This window comes from Lipotes vexillifer, unplaced genomic scaffold, assembly GCF_000442215.2.
Source record: "Lipotes vexillifer unplaced genomic scaffold, Lipotes_vexillifer_v1.1 scaffold652, whole genome shotgun sequence".
Taxonomy (NCBI): Eukaryota; Metazoa; Chordata; class Mammalia; order Artiodactyla; family Lipotidae; genus Lipotes; species Lipotes vexillifer.
The window spans coordinates 452,389-469,675 of record NW_006779703.1 but is presented as its reverse complement, the minus strand read 5'-3'; the positions used below and the strand labels follow the sequence as shown (position 1 = coordinate 469,675).

The 17,287-nt window shown below is 61.8% G+C and overlaps 2 protein-coding genes across 3 annotated transcripts in view; both read left to right on the top strand.

The window, feature by feature from the left end:
• The window catches only part of SCLY (selenocysteine lyase), a 30,618-nt gene extending 23,563 nt beyond the window's left edge, over positions 1-7,055 (top strand). For both annotated transcript variants that reach the window (XM_007452895.1, XM_007452896.1), the window contains 5 exons: positions 1,092-1,128; positions 3,831-3,914; positions 4,386-4,485; positions 5,966-6,041; positions 6,902-7,055. In XM_007452895.1, the coding sequence (XP_007452957.1) occupies positions 1,092-1,128; positions 3,831-3,914; positions 4,386-4,485; positions 5,966-6,041; positions 6,902-7,055 (451 nt within the window). The remainder of the gene's footprint in view (positions 1-1,091; positions 1,129-3,830; positions 3,915-4,385; positions 4,486-5,965; positions 6,042-6,901) is intronic.
• A 1,920-nt stretch (positions 7,056-8,975) lies between these two features.
• The window catches only part of ESPNL (espin like), a 34,553-nt gene continuing 26,241 nt past the window's right edge, over positions 8,976-17,287 (top strand). The window contains exons 1-4 of the mRNA XM_007452894.1: positions 8,976-9,269; positions 10,525-10,715; positions 12,362-12,548; positions 15,426-15,608. Of these exons, the coding sequence (XP_007452956.1) occupies positions 8,976-9,269; positions 10,525-10,715; positions 12,362-12,548; positions 15,426-15,608 (855 nt within the window). The remainder of the gene's footprint in view (positions 9,270-10,524; positions 10,716-12,361; positions 12,549-15,425; positions 15,609-17,287) is intronic.

Below are 17,287 nucleotides of genomic sequence, written 5' to 3'. Positions count from 1 at the left end.
CAGGAATGGCTATACAACATGAGATAAAGGAGACCCCAGAGCAAAGAAAATAGAAAATTACCGGGGATGGGGGAGGCAGGGGGAATTATATAATGATAAAAGAATCAGTCTACCAAGAAGACATAGCAGTCCTAATGTGGATGCACTAAACAGTAGAGCTGAAAAATATGTGAGGAAAAAAAAAAACAAACTAAACTGAAAGGAAAAATAGACAAATCCACAATTATAGATGGAGACTTCAACACCCTTCCCTCAACAATGGGTAGAGTACAACTAGACAAAAGTTGGCTAAGGTATAGAAGAACGCAATAACACCCATCAACCAACAGGATCTAATTAACCTGTTTGGAACACTCCACCCAACAACAGCAAAATACACATTCTTTTTTTGGCGGTATGTGGGCCTCTCACACTGCAGAGCACAGGCTCCGGACGCGCAGGCTCAGCGGCCATGGCTCACAGGCCCAGCCGCTCCGCGGCATGTGGGATCCTCCCGGACCGGGGCGCAAACTCACATACCCTGCATCGGCAGGCGGATTCTCAACCACTGCGCCACCAGGGAAGCCCGAAGAGTAGTTTTTCAGTTTGTTACATCAGTGTATGGGAACCACTGGTCTTCAGGGGTGTTCCTATCCCCTCCTGCACAGCCCCCCTGAACACACACACTACGCCCCAAGTCTCTAGTAACAAAAGATTCATCCCATATTACAGTTGAGAGGCTTCAGCTGAAACGTCAGCTGAAGGGAACGGAGTGGGGAGTGAGTTCCTCTGACCCTCACCTGGTTTGGCAGGGGGACCAAAGAGGGGGGCTCTGGGGCCTGCAGTCGGAGGAGGGCTTTCTCCTGGGTAGGAGGCGGGTCCAGGTAGAATTGTCACTTGGACACCCACTGTATATTGCCCACAATGGGCCATGTCTACTGTCCCTGGGCGATGATGAGGGTTTGGGGGCTGGCAGCTGCCCTTGTTTAAGAAAGATGTTGGTGTGACTGTTTTTATTTGAACACCTGACTTTCAGATAGACAGGATTCCTTCCGGGGATGTTTGTTAATCGCTTTGCATGGAAATAGGATTGAATCCCTTGTCTCTTACAGGACAGAGAACACCCCGATGATTGCCGGCCTTGGGAAGGTAAGCCTTGGTGACCTCAGACAGCTGAAGCCGTTGCGTTGTCCATTGATGTCTTCCTCCTGTGTTTCCCCCTCACTCTCACACCACTGCCACACTCACCACACTTCTGACACCAGATGTGCAGGGTTGGGGGTCCCCACCCAGCAATTCTGTGGCACCAGCTGAGTTTCCTACAATTCAATTCTGACACTGTCTACCCAGAGTTACTGTCAGAGCCCACAGGCTAAGGGCTCAGTTGTGGGCACCCACAACTTCAGATGCCAACTGTCACCTGCACTTCTGACCAACCAGCTGTAAATCAGAGGTTCCCATGGCCCCCTCCTTGAGTTCAATGTATTTGCTAGAACAGCTCACAGAACTCAGAGAAACTAGATTACTGGTTTGTTATGAAAGGATATGATGAAGGATACAGGTGGACATCCAGAAGGAAGAGAACTGTAGGGCAGGGGATGTGGGAAGGGGCTTCCATGCCCTCTCCAGGCACCAGCCTCCTGGCACCTCTGTGATCAGCAACCGGAAGCCCTCTGAACCCACACTGTTGAGGTTTCTATGGAGGCTTTGATCAGTCATCAACTCCATTTCCAGCCCCTCTCCCGTCTCTACAAAAATTCCAGGCTTCTCATCAGGGCTCGGTGACCAGCCCCTATCCAGGAGCCCACCCAGGGTCGCCTCATTAGGGCAAAAGACACTGTCACCCAGGAAGTTCCAAGGGATTTAGGAGCTTGGCAGCAGGAAGCAGAGCCCATGACAGAATATTAGAATAAAGGCTGCTCCTCATGCTTAGGAAATTCCAAGGGTCTCAGGAGCTCTGTGCCTGGTCCAGGGCGGAGGCCAGAGCGCATATTTTCTATGATCTCACATCAGCTTCCCAGCAGCTTTAATAGGTATCCTGGCTTTAGAAGAGATCACGTTCATGATCCCAAGAAACAGACCAACATAAGAGGAACCTTGAATTGTATTTATCAACCTGGAGATGTGCTTTTTAAGGTCTGTGGAGTGGGTTTCACACGCTTAACATTTAAAAGGGAAGTATCTTTGCTCAAGGCTCTTCTAACATGAAAAGCAATGACGTCATGACCACAGGTGTGCTCATCCCCTGGGTCCAGTTACCCCCCGTCCCCCGAGATGGGGACAGAGGGGCAGCTTCTTAAAGATCTTCCCGATGAGGATTAGATGGCGGCACAGCAGCAGCAGGCCCCTCTGCTCCCTTCTGCAGCCGGGACCCTTTCCTCGCTCCTGGCTTGCACCTGTGCCCGGGCCCTCTGACCCTGCTGTCACTGGGGGGGGGGTGGCACACCATTGTCGCCCCCTCCCCTTGCTCAGCCTGGCCCTCCTTGGTGTGGTCTGGCTCGGGACACGCCCCGCCCCCTCTCCCCTGGGAGGTGTGTCCTGGCCCCCCCTGGGGCGAGTCAAGGTCTCTCCGCTGCCTTCCACCCCTTCCCCGTGTGCCGGCTGAAGAAAGGCGCCCCACTGTGGCCGCCCCCTGCCCTGCACCCTCACAGTCCTCCGCCGCGGTGTTCCTCGCCCAGCCTTTAAAACTGGCCTCCCATGGTCCTCACCTCTCCAGCCTCTTCCCAGATCCTCCACCCCACGGAGCAGCCCGCATGCACTCTCACCCCCTGCCCTTCTCCTGACACCTACTCTGCTCCCCAGAAGCTGGTCGACGAGGTCCGCATTTCGCCCTGTGACCTCCTGCAGCTGTGGGGCCGCTTCTCCCGCTAGAGGTTCCTTCTCTCCCTCCTCACCCGTCAGCCTCCTGGGTGCCGGCCCAGCCCCTCCCCCTCGCTGTGCTCACCCTGTCCCGTGGCTCTGATGCCAGCCTGTGCTCCGGTCTTGGACTTGACGTCTCAGGGCAGGTTCTGACCTGCTGGGAGGCCCACATCCCACCTGCTTCCTCAGCGTGTCCTCTGAGCCCACGATGTGTCCTGCTCTCTCTTCTGCATCGTTGGCGTCTCTCCCCGTGGTGCCTCCTGCCACCCAGGCTCTCAGCTGAGAAATCTAGGAGGTGCCCTTGATCTGCCCTGTCCCGTCCCCTGCACTTGATGCAGCAGCCGGGCCTGTCCAGTCTCCACGAGAGGTCCAGGACCTGCCTCTTGTACCGACTCTAGGCCGGATCATTCCCGTCTTGTGTGTGGACGCCTCATCCATTCTCCACGTAGCATCCAGTTCTAACACACAAATCAGAGCAGCTCACCCCTTCCTCAAAATCCACGTGCATCTGCCTTGTGTTTCGGCTCAGATCCCCCCTGTCATGGGGCCTCTGGGGCGCTGTCCCCCTCGCTCACTCTGTTCCAGGAGCGCTCGCCTTTCCCCCCGCAGGGCCTTTGCCTGGAATGCCCTTCCCCGCTGCCCCGAGTTCCCGCCACGGCGCCCACCCATCGGTCTACCGTGGTCGCCTCTTCCCTGGGATGGAGGTGCCTTCAGGGCTGGGATTGCCTTTGGTCACCGGCCGGGGACTCTCCAGGGCCTGGGGTATCCGGAAGCCTGAAAAAGTAAATTCCTGTTAACAAGTGAAGGGTACTCGGCACTTATCGCGGCCCCGGTCACACGGTCGGCGCGTACTGTGTGTTTGTCAGGTTCCAGAGAATGAGCAATTTGAGGCCATGTCACCTGTCTGCCTTCGGGGAGAATCGCCTCTGCTGCTGAAAGCTGCCTTGCTCCCCTCGTTTCACCGTAACTGAGGGGCCCTCCTGTGTCCCCAGGCGGCTGAGCTGGTGACAGAGAAGTGCGAGGCCTACGAGGCCCACATGCGGGCTGTGCGCGACTACCTGGAGGAGAGGCTGGCGGTGAGTGCCCGCGGCCCGGAGCTCTGGGGACGGCGGGGCCGAGACCCCCAAGGCGGGCTCCAGGCCAGGCGACCTTCTCACAGACACGCGACAGAAACGCCAGAGACGGAATACCTCAGGGTTGTGTGAAGATGATCCAAATGTATTCAGAAGTTTTTTCTCCCAGTTAACTTTGCTCTCCATAGTCAGTCTCCCTGACTATTATCAGTAGATGCTTATCAGCAAGATGATCATTCTGTGTGTTGAGGGTGAGGGTTTTTTTTCCCCTGCCACACCGTGTGGCTTCCGAGATCTTAGTTCCCCAACCAGGGATTGGACCCAGGCCCTCAGCAGTGAGAGTGCAGAGCCCTAACCACCGGACCGCCAGGGAATTCCCGAGAGTGAGGTTTCGTCTTCCAGAAAGTCTGAAGTTCAAACAGTTGCGGGGAGGGGGCTTCGAAGATGTTACTGCATATTCTGTTAATTTTCCAGGCTGAGTTTGGTGAGAGAATCCATCTGAACAGCCAGTTTCCAGGCACTGAGCGACTCCCCAACACCTGTAACTTCTCCATCCAGGGACCCCAGCTGCAAGGTGACGACTGCCCCCAGCCCTCCCTGGCTGGGGGCTGGGCTGGGCTGGGCACAGCTTGAGCTGTGGGGAGGCGTGGGCACTGGCCGAAGGCAGGGTCACCCCACCAGGCACTGTCCCGTGGTGGTGGGGCTCTGGGCACAGCTGCTGACCTGCTCTGGGTGCTAAGGCTCTGGACACAGCACAGTGGCGCTCAGCTCTCACAGGGTCCTAGCCCCGCCCCAAAGATGTGAGGGACGGAGATAAAGTGAACTGAATTTTAGGCTAGTTTGTCCATCTTTGTCTGCGATTTTTACAGAACATTTTATGAGGGTCAGGAAAGTAGAGGCAACCAAGTGAAAACTGACCCAGAGTCAGGCTGAAGTGCAGATCTGTGGGCTTCATTAGTTCCTGCGATCTCTGCCTCCCAGCTGGAAAAGTTAGGGTTTGGGTTAGGATTAGGCTTGGGGTTAGCGTTAGGATTAGCCTTAGGGCGACTCATATCCCAGACGCGTAGGACTTGGCTGCCCGGAGTCCCTGAGGCTTGAGTCCTGGGTGTAGAGCATCTCGTTTGTCCGGGAGGAGGTTACGGTGGCCCCGAGAGCACGGGAGAGCCGACCTGAAGGGCAGTTTTCACCTCTTAGAAGAAGAGGTCGTTGCCTCGTGGTCACTCTGAGAAACGGGGCAGCGTGTTTGCACCATGAAGAAACCCTGGGGCGGCCGTCACCGGGTCTGAAGTGCCTCCTCGTTGGGAAGGAAGCACATGGCTAACTCTCCAGATCTCCCTGCTGTGGGAAGGGAAGTTCCTCCCTCTGGTGTCTTCTCCCCTTTTTCTGGGAGCAGACTTTATATTCTGTGATGACCTGTGTTAATTTAAATGAGACAGGCTGTTCGTTTTAATTAAATCAGCAGTCATCGGTGTTGGGTTTTTTTGTTTGTTTGTTTATGTTTTTGGGTTTTTTTGGCTGTGCCACGTGGCTTGTGGGATTTTTAGTTCCCCGGCCAGGCATCGAACCTGGGTCCTCGGCAGTAAGAGGGCAGAGTCGTACCCACTGGACCGCCAGGGAATTCCCATCATTGTATTTTTTTAAATCTCTGTGCCTGTGAAGGAAGAGGGAAGTGCCTTCTAGCTTAACAAAGACAGCTCCCAATGTCTCTCCCTTTAGAAAACGGACACGTTAAGTTAGACATTATTACCAGGACAACACATTATTCGGTAAGGCAGCTCGTCAGGATTCTGCGTGTCCTGCCAGGCAGCTGATGGATACCACATTCTCAAGGCCAGTCTTATGAGGCCGAAGAGTGTCTGCTTTTCTGCAGCCAAGGGACAGAGGAAGCGCTTCCTCTGGGACCTGCTGTGGTTTCTCTCACCTGCCGTCAGAGGGACCTGTGCCCTGGGATTCTATCAGGTGGTACGAGGGAGGGAGCCTCCAAACTTGCAGCAGGGAAGAGAGGCAGCCCCCGCCTGGACTCCACCTCAGGGGCCCTGTGCTCTGTCTCCTAGGCCGCTTGGTGCTGGCCCAGTGCAGGACGCTGCTGGCCAGCCTGGGGGCTGCATGCCACTCGGACCATGGAGACCGGTGAGTGCTCTCCACGTACTTGGCCGCGGCATCCAGGGCGCATCCGGGCTCCAGGTTTGGGCAGCTCTGCAGCCTAGCAGGGGCGTGGACAGTGACCAGATGGCGCAGGCCCTCGGGAGGAATGAGTGGGAGCTGCAGCCTTCAGGGGCCCCGGGCTGGACCGGGAGACGGGCAGCGGGGCTCCACGTGAGGCAGGGAGCGGGGAGGAGGGGCGGGCTGGTGCAGCAGGGCCGGGCTGCGGGCGCCCACTTCAGCCTCGAGAAAACCGGGAGCTGTGACCAGATTTGGGTTCAGATTACGCCCCCTGCCAGGAGCGGGCGAAAGCGGGAGGGGAGGGTGGAGCCTCGGGCCTGGGCATCGGGAGCAGCCCTGCTGGAGGAAGAGAAGGGGTTTCGGTTTCTTGTGGGGGGGCCTGCAGGCGGGAGTAGAGCTGGATGCGGCCACCTGGGCTCTGGAGAGAGCAGAGCTGTGGTCGTGATGAGCAACAGGTCTCCGTTCGAGGCCAGGGCGCCGGGACCAAACTGAGCACTGACTTGGGCGGGCCGCGGCCTCCAGGGTCTGCAGGAGGCCGTCCCTCTGCCTCGTGTGTGGCTCTGCGTCGCCTCCGGGAACCGAGCCCGCTGGCTCCTTGGAGACGGGAGTTGCTACAGTACCCTGGGCTCCGGCTCTCGGGTGCAGGGGCCAACGGCCGCCTCTGTGCTCCCGGGGTCGGGGTCGGTGCCGGGGCAGGGAGGCTTTGAGCCGGCCCTTGGCGACGGTGGGCCAAAGAGTGTGCGTGGCCAGTGGGGAGCTGGCCGAGGACACGCGGCAGCCCGGGAGAGCCCGTGTCCTGACGGCTGGCCCGTCTCCCCGCCCCACAGGCCATCCCCGGTGCTGCTGAGCTGCGGCGTCCCCTTGGATCTGGCCAGGAACGCCATCCGGCTCAGCGTGGGCCGCGGCACCACCCGGGCCGAAGTGGACCTCGTCGTGCAGGACCTGAAGCAGGCGGTGGCCCGGCTGGAGGGCCAGGCCTAGTGCCCAGGGCGGTGCCAGAAGGAGTCTTCCTCTTGTCCCAGAGCATGTGGGCTCGGGGCTCCCTCCCGTCCCTTGGTCAGTGAGGGAGCGGGTCTGCTGGGCCCACAGATGCCACCAGTGCTGAGGGGCCCAGGACGAGATGCCCTCGTGGGACCGTCCCTGTCACTGCTGCCCAGTGGCACCAGTTGGATTAGAAATGCTTTAGCCGCGTCCACCCTCCCCTCTGGGAAGTGGGGCAAGCTTGTTATAAGCACGCCCTTCCTGGAAGGTGGCATTTTTATCCGAAAGGTAAAATCCTAGTATTTATAATGGATTGCCAGCTGCTCTCATGGAAATAGGAGACCTGGTTTTTGGCTGCTGTCCTGGCCTCTGTGCACCTGTTGGCTGAGAGGTCGGTCCCTCCTCACCCTCATGGCCCTTCTCAAGCCCTTTCCAGAGGGTGGGGGCCCCTGCGGTCAGGCCTCTCCCCGCTGGGCGTCCCCCTGCTTCCGGGCCTGCCCATCCTCCTGATCACTTGCTGGTCACTCGGGCCATCGACCACTGGGTGCCCTGTCTCCCAGTCCGCAGGCCCCTCCTGTCCCTTCCATTCGATCATTTGCTCAGGGTTTCAGCTCAGCCGTCAGAGTCACGGGCGGCAGCACCTGTGTGGTGCTGGCTCATTCCCAAGGCGGAAAATCGTTCATCCCTTGCTCAGCTCCCATCTCAGTTGTATTTGCGGGAGGATTCTTTGATATTCACAGAGGCATTATGGTGTCTGATTCACATCAGATGTCATGTCTATGGAGACATTTACGTAGGAGTGTTTTTTTTTAATTGAATAACACTTTTAATGTGCGGTTGAAAGGTGCAAGGAACTTCGTGATGGCACTGAGGAAACAACCGTCAGAGATTATATGAACTAATAAAAGCTTCTGATGCTTGTTTCGGACATTTTGTGGTTCTTCTAGTGGGTGCTTCTCTTGGGGGCACCAGTGTGTCTGCGCCGGCAGTGGGGTGGGGTCAGACCCACTGCTCACTCTGCATAATCACACTTTAGCTTCAGAAACTCGGCTCGCGGCTGTGTCTCTGGGAGCTCTAGAAAGGAGGTCCCTAACATGCAGCATCCTGCTTCCACCAGGCAGAGGCTGTGGTGTCCCGATTCCCCCAGCAAAGAACTATGGGTGTCCAGCCCCACAGAAGAGAACAGTCTGGAAAAAGATGCTTGGCAGCTCTGAAAAATGCACTCCAGAGACGTTAGCTGCAGCCCCAGAGACTCTCGGTCAGGGCCCTGTGCCCGTCACCGGCCCCGGGGAGCGGCTGCTGTCCAGAGGTTCACGGAGCCTCCAAGGCCAGCTGAGGCCAGGATCCAGCACAGATTTCCCAGGGGCCAGGCAGGCCCCCAGCTCCTGGTGGGTGGCAACATGTCCCAAACACTTAAGGTCCCCAGAAAGGGCTCCACTTGGATGGGTCTGCCCTCCTGTGAGAAGGGTCTCCCAGGTGGCCCATGGCCCAGCACAGCCCTCAGGGCGGCTGCCCCCAGCCTGGGGGAAGCGGACACTCGGGAGCCTACCGCTTTCTGGAAAGGACACTGCCACTGTGAACACCTGCTCGACGCGGGAAGTCCATCCCAGGCCTCGCTCCACGCGAGGAGGAGGCATGGGCCAGCACAGGGCAGTGCCCCCCGGGCCAGCGCCCATCCCCAACCCAAACCCAGTGTGGGCCCTTCCCCCGCGCCCTCTGCCCACCGCAGCTCCGGGCGCCACGGGAGGGGCTGGGGCTGGGCTGCGGAGGCCCGGTCCCCAAGGCCTGTCCCCCCACCCCCCTGCCGCCTCCCATCTGCCCTCTGCGCCGCTTATCAGGTAACCGGAGCCGGGAGCTGCGTCCACGCCTGAAACAGGAAGCCTGGGCCTGTGCGCGAGTCGAGGAGAGCCGGCCGGGTGGATGGAGGAGCAGCGGGCGCTCGCGGCCGCCAAGGATGGGGACCTGGCCACCCTGGAGCGGCTGCTGGAGGCGGGCGCCCTGGGCCCGGGCATCACCGACGCCCTGGGGGCTGGCCTGGTGCACCACGCTACCCGGGCCGGCCACCTGGCCTGCGTCAAGTTCCTGGTGCAGCGGGCCCAGCTGCCTGGCAACCAGCGGGCCCATAACGGGGCCACACCGGTGCATGACGCCGCCGCCACCGGCAGCCTGGCCGAGCTGTGCTGGCTGGTGCGTGAAGGGGGCTGCGGTCTGCAGGTGAGCTGAGCGGGCACGGTGGCCGCGGGGGGGACCCGTGTCCATGGGGATCGAGGGAGGCGTGAGCCGAGAGCCGGATCCGGAGCCCTCGGCCTCCGCTGGGCACCTAGGCCCTGGGCTGCTCCTCTCGGGGAGTCCCCACGCGGGCCCCACGGCACAGTCAGTGGCGTCTGTCTCTGCCCCACATCCCTCCGCCCCCAAAGTGGGCACCTCCTAAACCCCCTCGCGTCCCCCAGCGCCCAGCACAGGGTGGCCACCCTTGTTCTTTCTCCCCACGTCCCACCCAGGAGCGCCTGGCCTTGCCCGTGGCGATCTCATGGGGCCCTTATCAGGCCTGATCCGTGGGGCCTGTTTCCGAAGGGTCTAGAAAAGGGTCCGTACGAAGAGAAGCAAGGTGGGCACTCGGGCTTGGGAGCTGTGGGCACCAGCCTGGACGCCCGGGGGCCCCAGTGGGTGACAGCACAGGCGCAGCTGTGGGGGACAGTGGGACGAGAACCTTGATGTAAAGAGAAGAGTCTCAGGGCCCACCTCTCCCTTCTCCTGCTGGCCCGGTGGGTGCTCCGTGTGGGGGTGAAGGACCACGGGAGGTCGGTGAGCCAGCTCTGACGGTGTAAGGACGTCCTCCCAGAGGCCGGAGCCGGGGTGGGGCATCACCGTGACCCGCTCGGTCCGGGACGGGGAGGGCTCAGTGGTCACAGCCTGAGCGTCCCAACGGCCTCTGAGCCGCCGTCCTCATCCTCGGCGGCTCTTCCCACAACCCCGGGGGCGGGAGCGGGGCCACCTCTGTGCCTGGGAGAACGCCCAGGTCTGCCAGAGGCCCACGGTGGATAGGGTCCCCGGCAAGAGGACTCGGGGGCCGGCGGGTGGGCACTCAGTGGGGGTGGGGCAGAGGCCCAGAGACGCCGCAGCCCTGGACACGGGGCAGGCCACCGGCCGGCGCGGGCGCAGCTGGGCGAGCGGAAGCCGCTCTGACTGCGAGCAGAGAAGGGGAGGGAGCTCGGATGCTCAGGAGCTGGGACTTGGACCCAGAAGGCCTGGACTTGATCCTGGCCCTGCCGCCGACCTCTCAGTCCCAGAGACCTCCCTCCGCACGCCCCGCGATGGAGCACGCCGGACGGAGGGGCGGGGCGGAAGCTGTCCGCCGGGGTCCCGGGCGCTGTGGCGCTGGGCGGCGGGCCCTGGCCACACTGGTGCTGCCGGGCAGGGCTGGGTCCGGGCCCGCCGCCCGCTCACCGCCCCGTCCGTGTCTCCGTAGGACCGAGACTCCTCGGGCGTCTCCCCGCTGCACCTGGCCGCCCGCTTCGGACACCCGGTGCTGGTGGAGTGGCTGCTGCGAGAGGGCCACGCGGCCGCGCTGGAGACGCTGGAGGGCGCCTTGCCGCTGCACCACGCCGCCGTCAGCGGGGACCTGACCTGCCTGAAGCTCCTGACGGCCGCCCACGGCAGGTGAGGAGCCGCAGCGCCGCCTGTTGGGCAGTCCGGGGGGTGCAGGTGCTGGGGAGGCCGCACCGAGGGGGCGGAGGAGGAGGGGCTGCCGCCTTGGAGGCGGGCCTTGGGGGAGGGGAGTGTGGAGGGACAAGTGTGGCCAAGGCGCGGGCGGAGAGCGCTCGGGGTGAGGCTCGGAGCGTGGAGCGGGCGGAGAGAACGGCGAGGAAGCTGCTACAGCAGTCAGAGCAGGAGGCGCTCTATATGCTCGGGCAGCTCCCGGCCCTGCCTGGGGGCGTCTCAGGGCCCGGCTTCCCCTGGCTGGGAAGGTGGCCCCCTCAAGCCACCCGAAGGGAGCAGAGGCTGTGCAGTGGAACTTGGGGGCCCCATCAGGTCGGCCTGAATTCTCCCTCCACACTGTCCTGTTCCTGACACTGTGAACCCCTGTCCCACCGCCTGGAGTTGGTGGATGGCGAGGCGGGGGCAGCGGGCAGCGGGCAGCGGGACTCCCCTTCCCCATCGTGGGCACCGCTGTGGCCCTTGCCCCCCACAGAAGATACCCTGGGCACACAACGGGCCATCTAGGGTGCCGTGGACGTGGCCTGCCCCCCACCGTCTGTTCTCAGGGCTGCTGCCCTGGGTGGGGGTGGGACTCCGTGTCCGCCCCACACCTGACCTGGCCTTTGTCCCCCGAACCCTCCTGCCTCTGTAACCACACGCCTTCTCCTCTGCGGGGCCTCTTGTTGGCCGGCTGGCTGTCCTGGCGGCCCCACGGTTGCTCCCAGACGAGGCCGGACAGCTCAGCTGTGGAACAGTGTTCCTGTCCCTGGGCCTTCCCATCCCGACCCCTCGGCAAAGGCCTTCGGGACTCGCCTCTGCGGATCTTCCCCAGAGCGTCCACACCAGCTGCCCCGGGCCCGGCCAGCCACAGAGTGTCTCTTAGACCGGCAGTTTTAGAAGCAGTTTCTGTCACTTGAAAAGTGGCAGATTTCACATTAAAGCACACACAAGCACACGGGAAGGTCCCCCGCCCCAGGGCCCACATTCCCACCTGCACCGACCACAAGACCTAGAGGTGAAGTCTTTGTCGACAGGGAGTGGGTCCGGTTTGGGGAGGGGGCTGCCCTGGGGACCAAGAACTCTCCTGGGCCTGCAGCACCATAGAGGCAAAGCCTGATGCAGGAAATCTGACGACCCTGCCCCAGTCCCTCCACATGGGGGCCTGGAATTCGGATGCCAGGGCTGGGCACCACAGAAGGGCTACTGCCCTGCTCACTGGCCCCTTGTACAGAGCAGGCCCCCAGCTCCGGAGGTTCCCTGACCCGTCCACTGCAGGCCTTGCTGGGCTAGTCACCCCCTAAGAAGCGCCCCCTGCCGGCCAACCCCCGGCGGCGCGCACATCTTGATGGGGAGGGGGGGTGGGGGAGGGGAAGCTGGATTCTGGCGGCCCGTGCCCACCTCACCCCCGACCCCGTGCCCTTGCGCCTTGGGCAACCTGTGCAACGCTACAGGTGGCCAGCTGGGCCCCTCACCTCAGCCGGGAAGCGGGGTGGCCGCAACAGCTCAGCCAGGTGCCGGGACGCCCCTCCCCGATCTGGGCCCTTGGCTGGAGTGGCTCCCTGCGACCCCCGGGCCGAGCGCCCTCTGAACCCCGCCCTCCCGCATAGCGGCGTGAACCGGCGGACACGCAGCGGCGCCTCCCCGCTCTACCTGGCCTGCCAGGAGGGCCACCTGCACCTGGCCCAGTTCCTGGTGAAGGACTGCGGCGCCGACGTGCACCTGCGCGCCCTCGACGGCATGAGCGCCCTGCATGCCGCCGCTGCCCGCGGCCACTACTCGCTCGTCGTCTGGCTGGTAAGGGGCCGCCGGGGGCGCGGGCAGGGGAGGGCTGGGAAGGCTGGCAGCTCTCCTGCAGAACCGCCTTCGAGCGAGTGGCGCCCGGCTGGAGTGGGCGCGGCACACCCAAACTGGGTCTCAGTTTGTCCGCAGGAAGTCCGAGGACCCACACGGTGGTTGGGGGAGCAGATGGGCCGGCCCATGACTCAGAGCACCCACATGCCAGGCCCAGTCTCGGCCCCGGGGTGCAGCCCGGAGCCCACAGCTTTGACTGGAGGTGGCTGCGGACTGAAAGTCAGCCTCTGCAGGACGGTGGGTGTGTGCAGGGCCCCCTGGGGGCTCTCCTGCCCCTCCCCCAGGAGTCGCTCTCAGGGTCGGTGGCACCCAGCTGCTCTGTCTCTGGCACAGGCAGTGCCTGGCCCTGGCCACTTGGAGCCCAGGGGTCCGGACCCCTCCCCTCTTGCCCTCTGGACCCGTGGAAGGGTCACCCAGGCCTCTTTCCAGAAGGAACACAGGGTGACCAGCTTGGGGAGGATGCCTTCCGCCAACACTTCCTCCAGGGCTGAGGGCTTCCTGGCTCCGCCACCGAAAACCTGGCCTGGTGGGGTGTCTGGGAGCTCTGAGGGCCCATTACAGAGACCCGGCCAAGTCTCAGAGTGGGGAGGTCTCTCTGGGGAGGGGCAGAACTGAGACTGGGCAGGGGGTGGTTCCTGGAGGAGCTGGGGCCCAGCTCAGTCACAGTTGGGAGAGCCCATGGGGCGGGGTGAGGCGGAAAGGCAGACCTAGGCCGCAGGAGGACCTGAGCTCTTTCCTGGGGCACTGGGGAGCCGCTGAAGGGCTGCGAGCTGGGAGCGCCAGGGTCTGCTGGCATCTCTGAAGGTCACGCAGGTCACTGGTGGAGAAGGGAGAGCCCTTCCTCACTCAGAACCTCCCTCCCTTCGCATGGGACCTGCTTTTCCAGCCCTCCCTCCAGCAGGCCGGCCTCCCTGCCCCAGGGACCTTTGCACGTGCTGCACCCTCTGCCTGGTGACAGCTCCCCAGGTGTGCCTCGCCCCCACTGCATCCCCTGTCCACCTGTTTAGGATGGCAGCCACCTGGCCCAGCTCCCCGTCTTGCTCTGCTGCTGTCTGTCCTGCACCAACATTGATAAACGTTGTGTTTGACTTCATCTTGGTGGTTGTCTGTTCCCACCCCAGGCTGTAAGTTCCAGCAGCTCCAGGAAGCAGTGGCAGAGCCCTGCTGCTGCGTTCCTTGTGCCTGGCACATAGTAAGGGCTCCAGAGATGTTTGATGAGTGAGTGAAGGAGGGAAGGAATCTGGCCTCCAGCCACTCACCTTGGCCTCAGAGGCCGCCAGCAGTTGCCTCCAGCCTCCCTTCGCTGCTGGATCTCCCAGACTGGCCTTAGCCCCTCAGGCAGCCGCACCTTCGTACAGGCTGCGTCCCCTCCTGGGCCCCCTTGCTGCAACCCCTCCTACACGGCCAGCTCCTCTCGCAGGAGAAAGCTCTGCGGCTCCTGCTGCACTAACTTTCCTGTCTTTGGCCCGGCCCGGGCCGCTGGGTGGAGTTGTCCTTACATCCCCTCACTGTAGTTCAGATCTTGGCCTCCCAGAAGTGTGCCTGTCCCCAGACCTGGACTCCTCGCCCTGCGGAAGCCTGAGTCCTGGTCATCTCTGGCCGCAGGGCCACAAACGCAGCAGGTGCTCAGCCCACGGTGTGGGAGTGAGCCAGTGGGCTGTGCCGGGCGAAGAGAAGCAGCTTGGAGCAGCGGGGGTGCCCAGGAGCAGGGGGAGGGTGGGCAGGAGGGAAGAATGTCCACCGAGCCCCATGGAGCCCCACAGGGGCTCATCCTGGGAAGAAACAGCTGGGGCCACGGGGTCCCAGGGCCAGAAAGGCTTTTCCAGATGTGACTCCCCAACCCCGCCTCCTGCAGGGTGAACCGAGAGGGGAGGGGGCAGCGTCCAGCCTGGCTCACCCACTCAGCGCTGGGCACGCCCTCCCTTCGGAGAGCTGGCCGATGGGAGGGTCTCTGTTCCCGGCTCACTGACCTTTTTCTAACAGACATGTTTGGATGTTGGATCAGCCAGCATTTGGCTGCAGTGACCAGTGCACTAAACCACTAAAAGGTTGTCCCTCCCATGTGGAGGCCGTTGACACTGGGTCACATCTCTGCTGTTCTCCCGGCCTCTCCCTCGTGGTGAGAGTTGGCCGCGTTCAAGGCGGGAAGAGGCAGAAAAGGGGGTGACACCACATCCACCAGCCCCTTCTATCAGGAAGGCAGAAGAAGAGCCCCTCACGTCTCACTGTCACGTGGCTGCCCCGGGTGCACGCAGTCCGTTGCGTGCCCACGGGCCTGGCCGGGTGCCGTGGACCAGAGCCCACTGGTGCCCTCACAGAGGGGCAGCTGAGGGCCCGTGAGGAGGGCCAGCCGGAAGTCACTCATGTGGCTGCCAGTAGGGCAGGGCCCAAGCCACAGGGTGACCAGACTTGGGTCCACCATGAGGAAGGCTGCTCAGGACCCACCTCCCAGCACCCCTGCATCTTTGTGCTGGAGACATGATCAGGGTACAAACAGGCCTGGTGCCAGGATGTCCTTTCTCTCCCTCCCTCCCTCCCTTCATCAGCAAACATCTGCTTACTGTCCCTTAGGTGCTGCCCAAAAGCATTTCTTTATTTGATGTGTGAAACCAGCCCCTGGGGGTGTTCAGCTTACGGTCAGGGCTGGGGCAGATTTGGGGACCATGGGGCCTCCTAACAAAATCACCAAGCTCACTTTCTCCCATGCTGCCCGGGACACGCCAAGAGAAGCCAGCTCTGTCCCAGGGCTTCCTGCTCCGAGGTAGCAGTGGTCACCCCCGTCCAGCCTCAGCTGGCCCATCCCCCCTCCTCGTCCCTCAGGTCACCTTCACGGACATCGGCCTGATGGCGCGAGATAACGAGGGGGCCACCGTCCTCCACTTTGCCGCTCGAGGCGGCCACACGCCCATTCTAGACCGGCTCCTGCTGATGGGCGCCCCCATCATGAGAGACTCCTGGGGTGGGACCCCTCTCCATGACGCAGCGGAGAACGGGCAAATGGAGGTGAGGCAGGGGCCGGGGGAGGATGCGCGGTGGGGCTGGGGGGCCTCCGAGAGCCAGCAGTCCTGGAAGGCTTCCTATGAATAAGTCATTTAACCCTCACCACAACCCTGTAGAATAGATGTTATTAGTCCCCTTTTACAGACAGGTAAACTGAGGCTCAGCGGGCCAGTCACTTGCCCAGGATCCAGACTCTGATCTATCGGGAACAAAATCCGTGCTCTCGGCCCCTCCCTTCACACAGAGACTCCCCGGGTGCCCGCTCAGGGGGTGGTCTTCCTGCCGGTCCTCCCTGGAGGGCCTTTTAGCTGCTGGCCCCCTGAGGTGAGCAGCCTGGGAGCAGAGCCCTGCCGGGGGTGTGAGGTTAGCCCCTTCGCTATGATCCAGATAGACCTTGGGGGCTCCTGTGGCCCAGTTCCCAGGAAACAGCATCCAGAAGTCCAGAGTAGGCAGGGATGGTGTTCAAATATTTACGGTCCAACGCTGGGAATAGACCTGGCCATCAGCCACTGGCCCCGCACTGGCATCATCTGCCCACTGACCTCCTGTAACGGCAGGGCTGTATCTGAGGGGAACGCCCAGGCTGACTCTTCCACTGCCCCACCCAGCAGGGCTCCGAAGTGAGTCAGCTCATCCCATGACGGCTCCCGGGCTTTCCCGTGTCATTCCCACAGCGCCCGGGGCTCAGCCTGCTGCATCTGCCGTCGTGAGCAACGTGCTCCTGGCCCAGGAAAGGCCAGTCAAGGGGGAGGGCTTTACTGAGGTACAACCGGGTATCCCCGGTTTTGGGCCTACATTCTGGACAGCTGTTTCCAGCTGGAACCCAAAGTGTCCCTGGGGCCCAGCCTGGGCAGCGTTGTGTAAAAGCAGCGCAGAGCAGCCACCAAGAGTCACGGGAAGAGGCACGTGGTCCTTTAGAAGAATCAGAAAGAGACCCAATCCAGCTCGTGGCAGCGCTGCTGAAATTGTCTGCCTCTGACTCTCAGGAGTCCTGGGGCCCCTCCTGCTCTCCACCCTCCACCCCAGCCCCCCTCCTCTCACCCCTGCAAGCCACCACTCAGCCCTCCCTGGCTCAATGCCCCCAACCCGCCCCTATCTAGAGGGAGGGGAAGGGCAGGCGTGAACCTCAGTCCGGGCCAGGCCAGTCCTCAGAGAAGAGGAAGAGCCTCCAGTCACCCCTTTCGTCCTGGACACGAGAGAAGCTGAGCAGATGACAGGGCGGGGAGTCCAGACGCGCCTCTGGGTGGGAGGCAGGGAGGGCGTGTCCCCGCAGGCGGTTGGTGGCCTGAAGAGCCCTGAGCCATTGCAGCATGGCTCAGGCAGCCGCCTGTCTCCCAGCCTCTCCGGCTCCGTAATCGGGAGGGTGGCTGGAGCAGCGCTCTAAAAGCTCTATTTTTAAGCAGCATCATCTTTTTCAAGTGAAATAGTCTACAGGAACCCGAGAAGCTCACCAGATAAGCCAAGAGACCACCACCTCCTCACCCTCCCTTAATACAAAAATAAAATAGCTCAGGCCTCAAGGCTGAGAACTGCTTTCCTTTTCAAGCTGTTATGAAAACTCTAAACACACAAGAGCAGAGCCTCCTGCCTCAGCTCATTGGCCTCTCTTGGCCACTCCCTCCACCCCACTATTATTTAAGAGCAGGTCAGAGAAGGCACATCTTTTTTTTTTTTTTTTTTTT